General features: G+C 31.9%; 2 protein-coding genes and 1 long non-coding RNA gene across 4 annotated transcripts; 1 reads left to right on the forward strand and 2 right to left on the reverse strand.

The window, feature by feature from the left end:
- Positions 1–1455: 1455 nt before the first annotated feature.
- On the forward strand, positions 1456–3384 carry LOC107888549 (pentatricopeptide repeat-containing protein At1g63330). Its single transcript, XM_016812697.2, has one exon. The coding sequence runs from the start codon at positions 1456–1458 to the stop codon at positions 3382–3384; it is 1929 nt and encodes a 642-aa protein (XP_016668186.2).
- Positions 3385–4262: 878 nt separating this feature from the next.
- On the reverse strand, positions 4263–13620 carry LOC107892378 (alpha-glucan phosphorylase 1). 2 transcript variants are annotated; one of them, XM_041101561.1, is made up of 15 exons: positions 13277–13620; positions 11527–11765; positions 11335–11436; positions 10755–10931; positions 10316–10591; positions 9640–9911; positions 9152–9269; positions 8613–9059; positions 8346–8498; positions 7339–7467; positions 6902–7138; positions 6727–6803; positions 5608–5794; positions 5329–5529; positions 4263–4532 (listed from the first exon to the last, which is right to left on the reverse strand). In XM_041101561.1, the coding sequence occupies exons 1-15, from the start codon at positions 13515–13517 to the stop codon at positions 4416–4418; spliced, it is 2973 nt and encodes a 990-aa protein (XP_040957495.1). In that variant the 5' UTR covers positions 13518–13620; the 3' UTR covers positions 4263–4415. The 2 variants fall into 2 exon arrangements, with proteins under 2 accessions (XP_040957495.1, XP_040957496.1); XM_041101562.1 differs by having other exon boundaries at positions 11527–11756; positions 13277–13612.
- A 1093-nt stretch (positions 13621–14713) lies between these two features.
- Positions 14714–16407, reverse strand: LOC121221091 (uncharacterized). Its single transcript, XR_005918370.1, has 2 exons — positions 15289–16407; positions 14714–14955 (listed from the first exon to the last, which is right to left on the reverse strand). It is a non-coding gene; the product is annotated as an uncharacterized lncRNA (long non-coding RNA).
- Between the last annotated feature and the right edge of the window lie 3498 nt (positions 16408–19905).

The raw sequence follows: 19905 nt of genomic DNA on the forward strand, positions 1-19905 counted from the left end.
AATTGATCTAAAATTTTGTCCCAGCTCGAATAAAAATACTAAAACTTGAGCCCGAACTACCCATATTAAAACTTTTATATTATCATTTTTATATAAAAATAAATTAAAAAAATATAATATATCAAATACACTAAAAACATTAAATTAAATGTTTCCCAACAAATGAAAAAAAATACTTAAATAACACTAAGATAAGTACAACTTATTAAGTAAATACCTATAAAATTAATAGTTAAATAATATCCAAACAATAACAACAAAATAATAACAATATAATGGCGAAATGATAGCAAAAACAATGAAAAAACAGTGGCAAAATAATAAAAAATAGCAACATTTTTTTTTTTGCTAATTTGGGCCGGGCTAAGGCCAAAAAAGCTTACCCAAAGCTCGACCTGTCTAGAAAACGAGCATTATTTTTTTTATCCAAACTCATTTATTGGGCCTCTATTTTTGCCCAAACCCTCCTACTTTGGGAAGCAACTATTGTGTTTTGGGATATTTGATATTTAGATCCCTAAACTTTAAATTTTAATTTAATTCCAATCTTAATTCATAGTTTTAATATTTTTATGATTTAGTCTACGCTTTTAATATATTTTTTAAAATTTAGTTTGCATCTAAATTATTAATGCCTTTGTATGTATATGGTGAAGATTCAATTTTTGGTATAATAATTTTGTGTTATGTCTATATTAAAAGAGACGTGTGAATAGTCTCAACTAAAATTATTACACCATAAATTGAATCTTCACCACATACATACAAATGCATTAATAATTTTTAAAAAAATCATATAAGATGTTAATTAAATTAAAAAATATTAAAATTTAGAACTAAATAAAATTAAAAAAAAACTACGAATTAAAATAAAAATTTAAAATTAAGGGATCTAAATAACAAATATCCCAAAAACACAATAGTTACTTCCCTCCCACCCTTGTGAATTAAAAGGTTTGTAGGGTGTCGCGTGTTATTTGTGCAATACCACCATTTTATTTTATTATTTTAATAATTATTTGATAATGATTAATTGGTTTTTGATATTGTGACTTTAGTACCATTTTCATAAATAATTTATAATTTATATAATTTTTAAAATAATTTTATTTTTCATATTATTTTAATAAAAACCCCAGAAACTCATTTTTTTCATGGCTTTCGCATTGCTTTAAAATTTTTATTTTAAAAATATCATATAACCCAATTTAATGAAATTCGATTGAGGATTAATTTGTAAATATGTGAAGGGTACAGGGACTTGTATCATGAAATTTTCAATTCTTACGTTCGAATTACTGTTTAAAAATATAATCAATAAATGTAAACCCTACCAAAACCTCTCTCCCTTAGCCAACTGAAACAGAGCAATTTATCACTGGGATTTGTGCGCTGTTAATGGTGGTTTCCTTTCTAGCTCATCTCTTTTTCTTCCATTTTGCTTAATTTCAAGATATGGGTAAGCTTTATTCTTCATTGTTTCTTCGTTCAATTGTTAATGTTCGAAGTAATCTTTCTCCTTTTTCTTCTTCTTTAAACACCATTGTTACCCACATTCAAGCTTTAAGAAAAAAGTCAACGTCTTCAAGGGGAAATGTTGATGATGCTTTGACTAAGTTTAATATGATGATTTTGAAGTACCCAAAGCCCTCAATTGTGGAATTCACTAAATTATTAGCATCCATTGTTAGATCAAAACGTTATGCCATTGTTGTTCCTATGTGTAGCCAAATGGAATTATTAGGAGTTTCCCATAACGTTTATTCATTGAGCATCTTGATTAATTGCTTTTGTCAATTAGGTCAAGTTGAATTAGGGTTATCTGTTTTGGGGAAAATGTTGAAGTTAAATGTTGAACCTGATGTGGTAACTTTTTCTACTTTGATTAATGGACTTTGTAAACAAATGAAGATTTCTCAAGCTGTGAGTTTGTTTGATGAAATGACTGAAAAATGTTATAAGCCCGATTTAGTTTCTTACAATACTATACTCAAGGGATTGTGTAAGGTTAGGAATGCTAATAAAGCAGTTCGACTTCTAAGGATGATGGTAGAAAAAGGTTTTGAACCGAATATTGTAGCGTATAGTACTGTTATTGATTGTCTTTGTAAGAATAAGTTGTTAAAGGAGGCTCTCGATCTTTTCTACGAAATGAAAGTTAAGGGTATTAGACCGGATATTGTTATTTACAGTTGCTTAATTCATGGTATGTGTATTTCGGGCCAGTTGAAGGAGGCAACGAGGCTTTTGAATGAAATTGTGGATGACAATATTTCACTTGATGTTATCACGTATAACATATTGATCAATGCACTTTGTAAAGAGATGATGATTTCTGAAGCTGAAGGTATTGTTGGTACAATGATAAAGCGCAATATTGAGCCTGATATTGTCACGTATAATATATTGGTTGATGCGTATTGTAAGGCTGGGATTGTTTCTAAAGCTGTAGATACCGTTGACACAATGAGAAATCAAGGCATTGAGCCTAATGTTGTTACGTATAGTATATTGGTTGATACTTATGGCAAGGAGGGGACGATTTTCCAAGCTGTAAATACTGTTGATACAATGAGAAAGCTCGGCATTGAACCTGATGTTGTTATGTATAGTGCATTAATAAACGGTTATTGCTTAAGAAACAAAATGGATAAAGCTAGAAGAGTATTTCAGTTGATGATTAAGAAGGGTTGTGTACCTGATATACATAGTTACAACATCATGATCAACGGGTATTGTAAAGCTAGAATGTTAGACGAAGCAATGGAACTCTTTCGTGAAATATCTCAAACAGGACCAATCCCGAATACTGTCACATATAGCACTCTTATGCAAGGTATGTGTCAATTAGGAAAAGTTTCAACTGCATGTGAACTTTTGAGTACAATGCTTGCTTCTGGACAAGTTCCGGACTTAGTGACTTGTTCGATTTTATTGGATGGTTTTTGCAAAAATGGTAAAGCCAAAGAGGCATTGAATTTTTTTCAAGCAATGCGAAGCAACGGGTTGAAACTAGATGTTGTATCTTACAATATACTAATTGATGGTTTGTACAAAGTTGGGCATATCGAAGTTGCGAAGGAACTATTTCATGAAATCTTGGTTAATGGTTTAAAACCGAGTGTTTACACATATGCTATAATGATCAATGGATCTTCTAAAAAGGGATTACTAGATGAAGCATACCGGTTGTTTAGGAGCATGGGAGATAATGATTGTTTGCCAGATAGCTGCTGTTATAATGTAATGGTCCAAGGGTTTCTTCGAAATGGCTATACCTCAAAGGCAACACAACTTCTTATGGAAATGGTTGGTAAGGGCTTTTCTGCAGATTTATGCACTGCTACCTTATTTGTTGATCTCATCTTAGTAAACCAATTTTGATCTGAAATGTTTCATAGATGGTGTAAATATAATCACTTGCGAATTTGAATCGATCTGTTATTTTTCTAATTGTAGATAAGTTAAAAAGTTTTTGGAAACTAGAATGAATGTTGTCAAGGTCTATTTTTTGTTTAGTTGATGAAACAAATAAGTGTTATGCACAATGAGGATTCTTATGGGCTCAATTCATGTCTGCCTGGGAATGACTTTAAGAGTAAGGCTCCAGTGTTGCTAACCGAGGCCAAAATTTTGGTGAAAGTAACAAGTCTTGTACTAGCCTACTAGGATTCAGATTGTATTTTACTTCCTTTACTAAAAAAATAAGCAAATTAGTTCTTGTACGTTAGATCAAAGAGCAAATTGGTCATGTTTTTAACATACAGAGATCAATTGTTAACAGTAAAAATAGAGGTAACTTTTAGTAGAAGAACTATTTAGTAGAGGGAGCAAAATATAATCTAATTTTTAGTACAAGCCTTTTATGGTATTTTGGGGTTCAAGATATCGAAGGCATAGGGTAAAAGGCTTTTTTTTCATCAGGTTCCATACTGTGATGATTTTCTTTTACTCCCTATTGAAACATACATTAAACAATGAATGGAAATGAGATTTTGTTTGGAGTTCCCATACCATCAGGTTTGAGAATTGAGATTGATATGAAAAAAAGGTTCATCATGCGTAGAACGTCGCGACATTGGTCTCGAAATAATGCCAAAAGGCACGTGATAAGTAATAATTTTTTTATTGTTGATTTTTTCTACTAGATATGTAATAAACAATGAACAAAATTAACATATATATTTACAATCTAAAAATATTATGTGGATTGAGAAATTATTCTATTTAAAAAATATAAATAAACAAATATAATAAATTAATTTTATTCTAAAAGCGATTCTTATTCAAAATTTTATTGCATTTATAGAAGTTTGACTTGTTACAATATGGATGTTTTCCTTGCATTATAACAAAGAGGGCAGTTATTAACAGGCAAAAGGGCAGTCCCCATGGTTGAAAAAGTCTGACCAAAATTATGGTAATTCAACAGGCTTTATGTTCCATATTTCTCGAGCATATTCATGAATTGTTCTGTCACTGCTGAAATTGTAAGAACCTGCTGTATTCATGATCGACATTCTTGTCCATACCTACCACACACACAGTTACAACATTTAGGTAACAGATCAACATATATCAATATACTCGGATTTTGGTGTGAGTGTTAGATATTGGTATATTACAATACTCAAATTTAAAGTGAAGGGGATGCTGTAAAATAATGTAGGGTAAACTGTATTAGCGATCACTCAATTATTAGTAAATTTTTTGTCTTTTTTAAGTCATCAACTAACCAACATTGACATCTTTGAATATTAGTAAAATAATAGCTTTAACCTTCAACACTTATAAATTATGTCAATTTAATCTTAATTCTAAAAAAAAAATTACTTTTCAATATACACATTGTGTAACTGGAGACTTTTTTTTTTCAGTATTGTAATGTTGAAAGTTAGTTTTAAAGAATGAGAAATCGCAATTTATTATCTTGGATTTGTTGGTGTTCCTAATTTTTTTGTATTTTTTGAAACAATTTTAGCTGATAAACTTGTTTTTTAGCTTTTTAAGTGAAAATGTCTCCAAAAAAGACCAAATTACATAACATTTAAATGTTACGGGTTAGATCTTTTGAAAATCAAGATTAAATTGATAAAATATATTAATGTTGAGGGTTAAATTGCTATAATGCCAGTATTAAAAATTATCACCATTAGTCCGCTGGTGACCAAAAAAGAAAAATTTTAATAGTTGAGTAATCATTTTGTAACTTTTCTTAGTTGGGTGACTAATAATTAATATTACCCAACAATATAAGAGCTTATCCCTCAATGGAAACATGCACGAGAGTGTAAAATATAACTATATGTAAAGAAAAAGGTTACTCACCTTTTGGTCTTTATATGTTTCGTCGACCTTTTCTTGGCATTCTATGTAACTAGGGAAGTCTTTGCCAACAAGGAAATAGTCTGCACGACCGAAACCTTCATTTCCCTCTAATGATCCCAGGAGTTCATTATAGTTGGAAGATCCGAATACGCCACTTTTGATAAACTTCTTAACTTCTTCGAACCGAGGATCCGGAACGAACTGTGGTAAGATGTTAACTATGTCAATGAGGTGACGAAAACCCGAGGGTGAAGGAAAACCAGTAATCAGACCACATACCTTCCCCTCAGCTCTTTCTTTCCGAAGCCCAGCAATCTCGTGTGCTTGAGCCCCGAAGAGGAAAAAGTTTTCTTCTCCAACCTCTTCTCGTATTTCAACATTGGCACCATCCAAGGTCCCAATTAAAATGCAACCATTCATCGCAAACTTCATATTGCTGGTTCCACTTGCTTCCATTCCAGCAGTACTGCATAAAGGGAAAACAACATTAAAGAACAGAAAGAAATTCAGATGCCCCGGCGTCAACTTAGCGATAAAATCGAGATAGAAGGCTCCTATAAAGGTATATACCGAGCTCATTGCAAATCTGAGTAAACAGGAATTCATTTTTTATGTCAAAACCACAACAGCTTGAGCTCGATAATGTTTCATGCATTGAAGTTGAGTCAATTTAAGGTAAAAGTATCATGAAGGCTCCTGTATTAGGAGTTGGATTGCATTTTGCCCCCTCTACTAAAAAATGGGCAAATTAGTCCCTATACGTTAGATCAAAGAACAAACTGATCTTTCTGTTAAAATTCCATCCATTTCTACTATTAAAAACCGGACACTGTACGTCAACATGAGGTACACATGGCACACTATCTAGTTTTCTGTCAGTCATTTCGGTTTTTAAAAATGAATGAAACTTTTAACAAGAATGGCCAATTTGCTCTTTGGTCTAATGTAGAGGGAATAATTTATCTATTGTTTGAGTAGAAGAGACAAAATGCAAGCTTATTCCTAGTACAGAAGCCTCAATGGTACTTTTACCATCAATAATATAAAATCACTAATGTATAATGCTTCATCAAACTGATTGAGTATAGGCTTTCCCAAGTTATAAAGAAGATTACATCCTTTTACAAGTAGGAGTTTTAGCGTAAGCTAGGAAACTTTCCTGATTCTATGCTACTCGGACTCAGACTTGCTGGACACTATGTGTTCGCAACAGCTGTACTCAATATTTTGAAGTATTTCCATGAATCTAAGGGTCATATCCTCACTATCTGAATATGCATCAAACATGGATACTTTTTAAGAAAAAAGGAGAGTCAAAGCAACATAGCATGCTTACCGTTTAAGCAAAAAGCAAAATTATGTCAAGAATTATCCATATAATGTATAAAATTGAAATACCTGATATGTTGTGATAGTTCACTTGCAGGGATAAGCAATTCAGCCACACTCACATTGTAGTCAGGAACAAAAACAACCTAAAATTAGAACATAACAAGACATTATATCTGCTTAGTGATCTCGGGAAAGAACACCGTATTAGGTCCGTTAATGATATTCTGCAGTCAAGACATACCTTCAGTAAATCACCTATATCAGGATCATGATTAACTGTAGCTCCAACATCGGTAATGAATTTCACAATTCTCTTGGCTTGAACATAAGTGGCAAACGCTTTTCCCCCAAATATACAAACACGTGGAACGAACTTTTTCTTTCTTTCTGAAGCACTCATTTCTTTCATCTTCTTGTAACGGTAAACAATACCCAAAATATTTAGCAGCTGACGCTTGTATTCATGGATGCGCTTCACCTGAAATTCAATGTAGTATACATTTTGACAAAGCATTCAGATCTAACTGTCTTGAGATGACTATCTGAAATAGCTACAATGGTCTGAAAGTATTCATAATATTTATCACATACAAATACTGAATGACGGACAATATTATGTCGACAATATGAGCTAAAAACATAAAGTTTGAGGAAAGCGTAGTTGACAAGAGAAATTACCTGGATGTCGAACATTGAATCAGGGCTTACTATATAGCCTGTCCTTTCTTTAATGAGGGATGCAACTTTTAACTTGTTGCTCCTTTTTGCGGCCCTCCATTGGATCTGAAGATCCTCGTTATCTGCAAACTATGAACATATGCCATAACACTGATTAGGTTCTTTCATAATAACTTGAAGATCCAGATGCTTCCTTGTACATACAGTCATTCAAATTAACCATAAAAAATGCTCATCTAGTATTTTTATAGACAAAGACACAAACACAAGAGCTTGTATATCAGAATCCTAGAAGGTAGCTTTTATGAAATATCACTGCTTGAATTTCAAAAGCAATGCCTAACCTGGAAATAAAAATATTAGAATGGTAAAAGTACCATAGAAGCCCCTGTACTAGGAGTCAGATTACATTTTGTCCTCTCTACTCGAGAAATGGGCAAATTAGTCCTTATACATTGGATAAACGAGGAAATTGATCTTCCTGTTAAAAATTCCATCCATTTTTGCTGTTAAGAACTGGTCTTGGTACGTCAGAATAAGGTACACATGACATGCCAAGTGTTACTGTCTAGTTATTCTATTTGCCACGCTAGTTTTTAATAGCAAAAAAGAACGAAATTTTAAACAAAAAGGATCAACTTGCCCATTTTGAGCAAAAGGGGAAAAATGCAATCTGACTCCTAGTATAGGGGCCTCTATGGTACTTTTACCACCTGTATATTTAATCAGCAGGACAAATAGGACAAAATGCTACAAAAGGCAATCTGGTTGTTTTTCTTGTGAAAGAAGCATTTTAAAAGGTTTATCCGACATTGCTAGTTTATTGTTTCATAAAATTTTCCAAGTTATACCATCACTGGTCATTCACAAAACTAACAGAGAATGCATATAAACTTCATTTCAATTAAAAGACCAAGAGCACATTGTAAATATATGTTTAGAAACGTAAAAATATTTGTACAAGAAGTTTTACAAGAAAAAGAAGAGCCACGGATATGGCAGATTACCTTTCTAAGTTCAGACAACTTTTCAGTATTTAAAACCCAGTCTTCTGAGCCTGTCCAGCTCGTTATAATTTTACTCAACTCTGGATTGCAGAAACGGATCCATCTTCTTGGTGTGACCCCATTTGTTTTATTTCGAAATTTCTCAGGCCACAACTGCCAAAATTTGAGCTCAGAGATCAATAATAGAATCATTTTCCTAGTAGATACAAACTGAAGAAACTCAATTTTTATCATCAAGTTGAAAGAGGTTTTATAATTTGCATTTACCTGAAAAAAATCATTAAACACTTCGTCTTTTACTATCTCACTATGTATGGCAGCAACTCCATTCACTGCATGACCACCTACAACACATAGGTTAGCCATACGAACCAGCTTTGGGGGCTCCGGTACTGGTTCTGGGATCTTCTTTTTCTTCCCCTGAGTACCTTCCTTTACAGATTTAATTTTTCCACCAGCAGGCTTAAGTTTTTCTTCTTCCTTTTCTTCTTCTGCTTCTGCTTCTGCTTCTGCTTCTTCTTCCTCTTCCTCTTCCTCTTCGGATTCTCCAAATTCATCACTGGGAACAGCAACAGGACTTTTCTTGGGTTTAACTAGTAAATCAGAAAATGCAGCCGGCAGCTCAACATTTTCTAAAATTCTCATCTGCTTCAGTTTTTTCTCCAGTAAGTTAGAATCTGCTTTATCATGTTCTGAAACTATGGTACGAATTAGCTGAAAACAGTATAAAGAGGGATGAAAATTGAGTTAGAATAGGAATTCCAAAAAATTGGAAGGTTTTGTTTGATGTATGTGTTCCATCTGACCTCCTCATCAATCATTTCTATGATCTCCATGTGTCGAGGCAACAGTTTCTGCATAAGTTCTAAACTCCATTTCTCCAAAGCCTCAGGTAGAACAGTGTGGTTTGTGTATGCCACGGTTCTAAAAAACAGCATTACAAGGTATTCAAGTTACCACATTATAGGGAAAGAAAAAGAAGAAATTAGAAAGGGAAAATCTATTTTAGTTTGTACTTACTAAACCCTCAACATAAACAAGTTAAATTTGAGAAAAAAAATAAGCAATTGTGAAAAGTGCAAATGCCCAATATGCACAAGCACTCGTACCAAGCAAAAATTCAGAATTGAAGGACACAAATAACTTATATTACACTAAAGCATGTGTTTGAAACTGCAGAGAAGTAGATTTGATGACGAGAGTATACAGAGTATGGCTTGAGCTTCTCAATAACCTCACAGCATATGTGTTTGGAAAGGAAAAAGAAAAGGGATTTCTCATGCATAGAGTATACCTTTGGGTGATATTCCAGGCCTCCTTCCAGCTTAAACCTTTCACATCAATCAAAATTCTCATCAGCTCTGGAATGCAAAGAGTTGGGTGAGTATCATTCATTTGCACAGCAACCTTGTCAGGAAATTCGTCCCATTTGACCTTTGCTCCTGATCTTCTCTCAAAACGTGCAATGATATCTTGTAGAGAGGCTGAGCACAGGGTGTATTGTTGCTTTAAACGAAGGATTTGTCCTTCAAGTGATTCATCCCCAGGATAGAGTACATAGCAAATCTGATATTCAAATATGTATATTATGAGTCATCCTCACCCGACCACTTGTGCATGAAAAATCAACACAAAAATTGAAAAACTTGAACTAGATGTGATTAGGGGCATAAATGGTGCAGAGTGCAGTTAAAATTCTTGATATTTCTGAAAGAAGACAACCGCAGAACATTTGCCCAAAACTATCGACATATATACTCCATTTTAAGACCAATAACCATTTCAGAAATTTTGTTGTATTACTTTAGTGTAAAGAACCTTGGTTCAGATTCTCCTCCAGATTTAGCTCCAGGAAGTTAGATAGTCTGATGAAACTGTGAAGAGATGTGCCAACAAATAGCTTGACTTACGAAGAGCTAACAGATATATTGCCAGAAGCAAAAACACATAACAAAAAAAAAAAGACTGACCTTTTCAGCATTATATAGGGCCTCAGCTGCTTGGGTATGTTTTCCAGAATTAAATACAGATAGATCAAAGTCTCCTGATGGAGCTTTCGTTGACCAGAGTCTTAGGTTGATCGTGGTTTTAGTTTCATATCCTGGTATTGGGACATCATAAGCAACAGCCTGTATATCCTCTCCTCCAATCCAGTGTTTCTTTCCATCTGAATCTGTAAGAACCTTGCCATAAAACTTGATAGGATATGCGACATCATTTCTCACAATTTCCCAAGGATTGCTCATCTGAAAAGAGAAGCCATAATCAAGACAAAGATAAAGAAGTTGGTCAGTTCAGAGAGGGAAAAAAACATTAGCATTCATTATGCAGATGTTATATAGACATGCGTACATTTATTTCTACAATGATTGCTTTGAAAGAGAGATAACAAACAGAGAACAAGTATACCTCAAGCCAATTTTCAGCAACTTCTTCTTGCCCATCTTTTGTAATATGCTGTTTAAATAAGCCATACCTATATCTAAGCCCATAACCCCATGCTGGATAATTCAATGTTGCCAAAGAATCCAGAAAACAGGAGGCAAGTCGACCAAGGCCTCCATTCCCTAGGGCAGCATCAGGTTCCTGTAAATCAATTGAAGAATTTAGCTATCGTAAAAGAACAATGTGAATGCCAGCATATGGACACCCTCCCTGTTTTTCTTTTTGACAAATACACGAAATAAATCAGAAAGGGCAGATTTTTAGAAAGAACCAAAGGAAAAAGTTCTATATTTCTAGAGAGTGGCGCACTATGGCAGCTGGTAAAGGATCCAAATGAATTTTTGTCTTATATGGCCTGTTGCTTTGATAAAACAGAGAAGTTATCAATAACTAAGTCAATTAATATAGTTCAATTCAAGATAAACACCTATAGTAATTGTATAGCAGTCTGGAGAGTCTTTTATCCTCTCAAATCATTCTCTATCGTCAGAATGTGTTGGTAAAGTTAGGTACACTAATAAAAAATTTACATGCACCAACCAACCTGGGAAGCTATATTTTCTAGGTTGTGTCCAAGCTTGCTCAAGGCCTCTGCATAAGCTCCAGTAAGCCCTAAATTACCAATTGCATTCAACAGTGCCCGACCCTATATAAGAAATAAAAAAAAGGGCTCAAATAGTAACATCTTCAAAGGAAGTTACAGAACTCAAGTATTGAATGTCAAACAAGTGCAGACCTGTAGAAATTCCATTGACAAATAGTAAGCCTGCTTTACATTCAATCTTTCATAATAATCATACGTGGCATTCCAGTTTATAATGAGAGCATCACGAATACTTTGTGCAGTTGCAAAGAAAGCCTTTGGAGGATCGAACTTCTCAGGGGAGAACAACGGGGTGAACTCTGAATGGTATTTGATACTAGAGGCAATAGATGATGCATCTGGAGGGAAAGGATTATAACTGCCTGGAGATTCTAAATCAAAGGAAACAGAATATAAGTTAAAATGAAAAGGAAAAAGTGGAAAGTGAAGGACAATAGAAAATTTGACCTTTTTTCCAGTGCAATACAAGTGCAAATTGTACTGGAAAAAATCAACTGATCTGTGGATATTTTACCTCAGCCTAAGATTATACAGGACTAGACAAGGTATAACCTTTAAGTTACAGTTTGTTTTTAGATATGTCACGGTGCTTTATCCATATTATTTTGCACTTAATTAGCTCATTATGAAATGAGAAAAGAATATTGCTCATTTTGAGACACTTCATCTATGATTCTTTATTTCAAAGCCATCTTCAATATGAAAAGAAAAAAGAAAAGAAAAACCAACTTTCATTCATGATGCCATGTCAGCACTGACTTAGTTAAGTTCAAAATATATATATGTTATATATATGGGTATGACTTATTTAGCTAATCAGCAAAATAAGAACATAGCTTAATCTCAACCATCTAAGAAGCAAGCATTTTTTCCCTTTATTTTTCACCAATAAGCTGTTGAAGACTTCAAAATTCTTTAATCAATCATTGGAAGTAAGATAGCTAATATAAACTGGTCACGTGACTCATGATCCGTTTCATGTCTTAACAACCAACCAGATAATAAGTCCCAATCCCTTTTTCGATGTTAACAAGGTAAAGTGAGACTTGTTACCATCCTAGCACATCAACAGATCCAAACAGTTCAATTATTTTCTACTGAAACTCATTTTTTTTACAACAGTCAATCAAACAACAGCATCAACTAATATCAGAGATTCAAAGTTTTAACTTCAAATCAGCAGATTCTATATGTGAGATAAAGATGATACTAAAAGTATCAAACAAGAGATAGGATAGCAACAAAAGGTAACAAACAACAGGAAGAACGCCGCACCAAAAACCTCTCAAATATAACATAGTGAGAGAAGTGGGATCCACTTATGTTAGTGTAAGTAAAATTAAAATAGTTTTATATACTTCCATACCTTTTTGCATAATTAATATTCTAATAGTCCAGCCATCAGATCACGTTATTCGAGTTTTGAGCAAGTTATGTAAAAAAACTTTCGACCTTCAAAGTATACTGATAATATGGACGAGATAAAAATATCAAATCAATTCAAAGCTTTTATGTGCACGAGTAAGATTATATTAAAAATTTTTATAGTTAAAGTATTAATCATATAAAATGTTTTTATACTGTCTAAATAAATCCTCCTCCAATATAATATATAATGCTTCTCACTCATGATCATTCAACTACAAACCTCATAATGATTAATTAATGTCTGAAAAAGAAAATAAGAAAAAAAATCTAACACACACAAAATCAGTTGTTTCTAAGTATCAAATATTAACACACACACACACACACACACAAAATCCACAAGTTTCCAATTGAGCAAGCAAAAAAGTACATAAAAAGAAAAAGAAAACTGAAAGATAAAAGTAAAAACAGAGTATCTGCATTTGTATACAGAAATTAGAGAAGGAGATCGAACCTTGTTGCTGAGTTACTAGATCTTTCACCTTCTGTTGCTGCTCACTCGACACATTCCTCACCGAAAACGATCTCTTCACCGGCCTAAGCTGCCACTTCCTAATCAACATCAGCTGATCCGGTTTGATCACTCTTCTACCTCCACCACCACCGTGGCTGAAGTCGACGAATCTACCCACCGCATTGCGACTCGAAACTGCCTCCGCTCCACCCGGCATCGTTGAATATCGCCACGTAGCCATCTCTGTTCGAACTTTAAGTGAACCGAAAGAGATCGAAAGTTGCCAATTTCAAGTGTAATGTAAGTAGAAAAATGAAACGATTCACGAGAATTATATTATGCATGAAGTTCCAATCACCTGTGATCCGATTTAACTTCTCATTTCCCTTGATTTCCACCTGGCAAAATTTCATTGGCCCACGCGGATAATAGTTTACCGTTATTATCACCACTTATGGAGTTCAGATTAAGTAAAAGGTTAAAATATGCCTATAGTCCCTGTAATTTTTGAAAAATAGGAAATTAGTCCCTATACTTGTATTTCCATAATTTAATCTAATTTTCATATTTCAAAATTCATTTTCCTTTGTTAATACTGTTAAAATTTCATGTTAAATTCAAGCTAATTACAACATCTTTTTTTTTAAATTACATGATTATTGAGTACTTTTTTTATTTCAAAATGCCACAATAACAAATTTAACAACAAAAAATAATGTTTACAGTTAAACCTGAATTTTAATACTTGAAAAGTAAAAGGACTAAATTCTTAAAAATATAAATACATTAGTGCAGGGACTAGATTCCTAATATTTTAAAAATACAGAGACTATAGGGACATTTTAACCGAAGTAAAATCATGCTGCCTTCGATTGAGATTGAAATCTGGTTTTGGTGACGCGGCGTGATCTGAACGGTTGGGGGTTTAAGTTTCTGTTTTGGTAACGGAAGGAGGAGATTTTAATTTGAGAGAGATATTTTTAACATCTCCTGCCATGGGAAAAGGACAAAAGGGCGAGTGAGAATGGAAATATGGGAGCTATGTAGCTCTGCTCCGTCCACTTGTAAGTATTTGATTGGATAAGGTGGATCCTGTCAAGCTAATTATACAGTGGATTGTGTGTTTTATGTCTATCTATGACCTCCGCAAAATGGACGGTGGTGATTTAAAGTAACGACAAGAAGCATTTTTCTTCTCAGTCTAATCATATCTGCATTAGTTGGGATTGTAAAATGAATAGTGTTGAATCTATTTTGAGCGATCCGAATTCTTCTGCGACTTATTTTCTAATTATTTTAAATTCGCGACTTATTTTTAATTATTTTAATGTTTATTCGAGATTTTTTAAGGATAAACTGTAAAAATAGATACTTTTATTTGTCTCATGTAATACCCAAATTTTGCCAAGCCCTATCAATAATAAAACCAAATAAAAATAAAAAAATAAATGTCCAGTTTTTATTACAACAGCAGGCCCAATTAATTTACCTAAAATACATTTCCCAAACCCGAATAGCCCAACACCAGACCCAAACCCTAGCCCAACTCGAAGTGGCCCATTTTCTTGAAGCATCCAGAAACCCCTAGGGTTTCTGGAGCGATTTGCGCCGCAGCCTAGCCAGACTCCTCACCGCGCACGCATCGGCCTCCCCCACGTACGTCTCGCCTCCAGTTGTACCTGCAGCAACAAACAACCAACAACAACAGCAAAATAAAGGGGAAAAACGAGTAACAAACGGAAAAGAGGGATTTTGTATTTTTATTATTTGTATTATTTATTATTTCCAGCTATTTAAGGCCAGGAAAGAAATCTGCAAAAGGGGGATTTTTACGAAAGCAAAAGACAGAAAATTTGAATACAGATACAAAAATCTTTTTGAATACAAAGGTTTTTTTATTTTATTTTATTCTACTTTGTTGGTGCTCATCGTTCTTTTACTTTTTATTATATATATTTTCTTTTTATTTTTCTTTTTTTAAAATAAAAAGAAGGGAAGAAAGGGAAACTTACCTTTTTCCGCCGGAACCACCGAGTTGATGCCGTCTTTGTCGTAATCGGAGCTTTGGCACAAGGCTGAACGTCGGCACTCAAGGGTCAGTGAAACCCTAAAGAAACTGTTTCTTTTTCGCTGCTTCAGGAAAAGGAAAACAAAAATGTTTCTTAAATTTTTTTTTTTAAACTTAAAGAAGGAACAAAACGGCGCCGTTCAGTGGGGGAGGGTTCGCGCATTTCCACCCTAAATGGGAAATTCTCGCAGTTAGGCCTCCCTTTTTGCGACATGTTTTTATTAAACCCTTTGTTCCTTTTTTAATTTGGCCCAAATGTTTTACCTTTATTCATTTCAGCCCGTGTCAATGCACAGCATTTTGGGGGGCGGATTATTATTAAACTGGTCCCCCATGTCATTCATGCGTTGCAATCTTGCCCTCAATTTGTTTTTAATTCCATTTGTCACTTGTTAGTTTTATTTCAATTGTAAAATGATATTTTTTTTGTTTTCTCTTTTTGAGTTTATTATTAATTCATTAATATCATTATCTTATTATTATTATTGTTATAGTTTATTATCACTATTCTTATTGTACCCATAGTATTAATATATCTGTTTAATTCTCACTTGTTTTCTTATATATTTATATTATTTTATAATATATATATCTTTTTTATATACTTCCTGTAATACCTAATTTTAGCCCGGACTCACATATGGAAACATAATCTTCGAGGATATGCAATCTTAGATACGATATATGCAATCTTAGATATGATATTTAATCTTAGAAGATATGATTTTGTAATCTTAGAGATTTAATTTGTAGATACTCTTTAATCTTCGCCTTTAATGTAATTGATTTGTACCGTTGAATTTGGGGAGGCTCAGCTATAAATAGAGGCTTCTCCCTTCATTGAAAAAGAAAGAATCAATAAAAAAGGGAGAACGATTGGCAGTTTTTTAAAGGTGACTTACTGTTTTCTTTTTTTTCTTTTTCGATTATTTTTTACTTATTTACGATTTTAAAAAAGGGAGAATGTGATACCACTGCAAATTTTATTTATTTATTTTATTTAGTCCTAATAAAGTGACGCGTTTCAAATGATGGAGATATTTTTCTATTCGAGCCCTATGAGTTATTCGCACCTTTTAATTGGGCCCTTCATTTTTTTTAATTCTGTTGATTTTCAATTTAATCCTTAATCTTTCATTTTAGGTTTTTAGTCTATTTTATTAATTTTGTTATTATTATTTTTATTATTATATTGTATATTATTATACCTACATATATGTGCGCATATGCATGTTAATATATATACCTATATATTTTAAACGTTTTAATATATATACATACTTTATTATTATTTTATTTTCATAGTTTTTTTATACATATATATATGCACATTTATATTTCATAATATTTATACGTTTGCCCATATTCTATGAGTTTTTATATGTTTATACATTTTTGTAATATATATACATATATTTATACTCCATTCAAAGCTTATTATAAATATTTTCCACGTTTTTATATTATACTTATATATTTCATTTTTTTGTAAATGCATGAATATATTTTATATGTATATATTTATATTTTCCTTGTTTTTATAAATGCATTATGTATTTTATATATATATAAGTTTTATAACCCAAAATTTTATGAGTAAATTATCTTTATGTCTTTTATTCTTCATAGTTTCAAATGTATATATATTTTGTACATTTTTCTCTTTATATTTTTTGTTTATTTCCTTCATTTGCTTATTGATTTATGTTTTCATTTATATTCATTTGATATTTTACATGTCGTTGTTTATGTACATTAATTTCTTTTATTTCTATGCCATTGTTGTATTTATTATTACATTTTATATTTAATGTAGCATCACATCATTTTTTTTCGATTTTAAAATTTTCAAAATTGAGATAACACTCGTATTTAAGATTTTCAAGGAAATTGAGCCCTAACGTATTGGGTTCCGATTTTCTTCGTTAAATCCAACGATCGAGGGTTTCTCATTAATAAAAAATATATAAAATAAAAAGCTTGTTGTTGGGGAGTTAAATATGTTGTATCCTAACGTATTGGATGTGACGTATTGATTTCTCGAGACAAAGATTTTTTGAAAATAATAATAATAAAGGAAATATTTCAAGTTTGGGATTTTGAGGAATTGTGCCCTAACGTATTAGGCCGCGATTTCTTAAATCTTAAACAAATGAATATTTTTTTAAATTTTTATTACACGAGTTTTAGACTAATTCATTTTTGAGGAAATTAGAATGTTGTGCCCTAACGCATTGGGTGTGACATTTTCTTTCTCCGAAATGATAAGGGTCTTAATAAGTAACGTTTTTAAGTTTTTGTTAAGGATTATATTTTTCAAATTTTCGACATTAAGACACTAATTAATTAACTAGGTACCAATTTTGGGCGTTATGAGGGTGCTAATCCTTCCTCGTACATAACCGACTCCCGGATCTGTTTTTCTAGAACTCGTAGACCAAAGCCATTTTTTTAGGTGATCCAATCATACCTCAATAAAATATTGGTGGCGACTCCCAATTTTCATTTTTTAAAGTCGACAACCTTAAATTTTTGTTTTTCAAAAAAATGGTTTCGATACTTCTAATTTTTACATAAAATTCTCTTTTTATAAATACATACATTTTTTTCAAAACATATATATCTTTTATATTTTTATTTCAAAAACATATTTTTTTAACTTTTGTAAATATATACATATACACATACTTATATATATATATTGTTATATATTGTAATTATTTTTTATTATATCTTGTAATTTATATATATATGTACGTATATATATTTTCTTATACTTTTATACTTTTATTCATTTTTATTTACTTGTTTATTTTCATTTTCGTTATTATTTTAAAAAAATGTTTTACTTTTGCTTATATACTTGATATTGTGTATGTTATTGATTTGTTTTTTTTATCTTATTTTTGTTGCTATTGCTCGTATTATTTTTACACCATCGTGTTTATTATTGTTTTATTATGCATATCAGCAATGTAATTTGTTTTTGCATTCTTTTTATTACGACATCGCATCTCATTTTACTCGATATATCAAACTTTGTTTTAAATAAATAACATTTCGTATTTCAAGATTCAAAAAAGTCGTACCCTAACTTACGGGGTTTCGATATTCTCGATAAATCTAAATACACAAGATTTTTTAAATAATATTGGGAATTAATAAAAGATTGTGTTCTAACTTACAGAACATGATCTTCTTTAAAACTCGAGATAATTGAATATCTTTTTAAATAAATTTTTCGGCATTCATTCTCGTATCGAAAGTTTGGGCATTTGTCCTAACTTACGGGATGTAATTCTCTTTCTTGATTAACGTAAAAATGTCTTTGTCTCAAAAATTCTCGATGTTTTGACAAAGGATCGTATTTTAAAAAAAAAACTCTTCAAAATTTTCAAACTTCGACACTGAGACACTAATTAATTAACTAGGTACCAATTTTGGGCGTTACGAGGGTGCTAATACTTCCTCGTACGTAACTGACCCCCAAACCTGTTTTCTGATTTTCGTAGACCAAAATCGTTGTTTTGATAAAATCAAGTTGTTTATTAAAAACAACCGTTTTATGAGGTGACCCAATCACATCTTATAAAAAAGATTGGTGATAAAAAAGATTGGTGGGACTCCCATTTTTTTTATTTTCAAGATCTAAGTCGATCCTATTTTCAATTTTAAAAGTGGTTTCAACATCTCATATTATATTTTAGTTACTTATGTTTAAAATGTAACGTTTTAGTCACTTATATTATCGTTTTGTTATGAAGTGACCACTCTAACGTGAAGCTCTGTTAACTCTCTAACGACAGTCCTACCTGGCAGTCCAAATGGATTTTTAAATGCCAACTTAAATGTCTAGCTGCTAGGATGATAATAGATTTTTAATTAAATAAATTAAATTTAGGCTACCACGTAAGACATCCAAGTTGGTATTTAAAACCCATTTGGATTTGCAATGTAAGACTACCGTTAGGGAGGTAATGAAACTTAACGGTAGAGTGACCACTTCATTACAAAACAATAATGCAAGTGACTAAAACGTAACATTTCAAACACAAATGGCTAAAATGTAATTTGAGGCAAACAAAAGTGACTATTTTTACAATTTACCCTTTTTTTAATAATTTCAATACATTTTCAAAATAAGATTATAGTAATTGGATTTGTGAATATTTTTATATTTTAATAATTTATTTTATATATGTTTTAGGATTTTTTTTTATTTTTCTAATAATTTTTGTATATGGTCAAATTGGTAAAAAAAAACTGAGGACTACATTTATTATTATATTAATTGAAAAGTTCAATGTCATCATTCCATAAGTCACTTAATAATTAGATGACGAAATTCTTTTGAAAATGTTATTGATCAAATTATAATTTTTTAATTGAGTGATAAAAATAAAACTTCCGCATAATTTAGTAACAGTTGGTGGAGTTTATTCTAAATTTAAAAAAAAAGTGTTTGTTAAAAAAATAGCATTATCAAGTATTAAGTGCAATGGTAAAACATACTATATTCTTAAGAAAGAACAGTCATTCAAACCTTGAAAATAACATTATC

The sequence above is a fragment of the Gossypium hirsutum genome, chromosome D09, assembly GCF_007990345.1.
Source record: "Gossypium hirsutum isolate 1008001.06 chromosome D09, Gossypium_hirsutum_v2.1, whole genome shotgun sequence".
Lineage (NCBI taxonomy): Eukaryota > Viridiplantae > Streptophyta > Magnoliopsida > Malvales > Malvaceae > Gossypium > Gossypium hirsutum.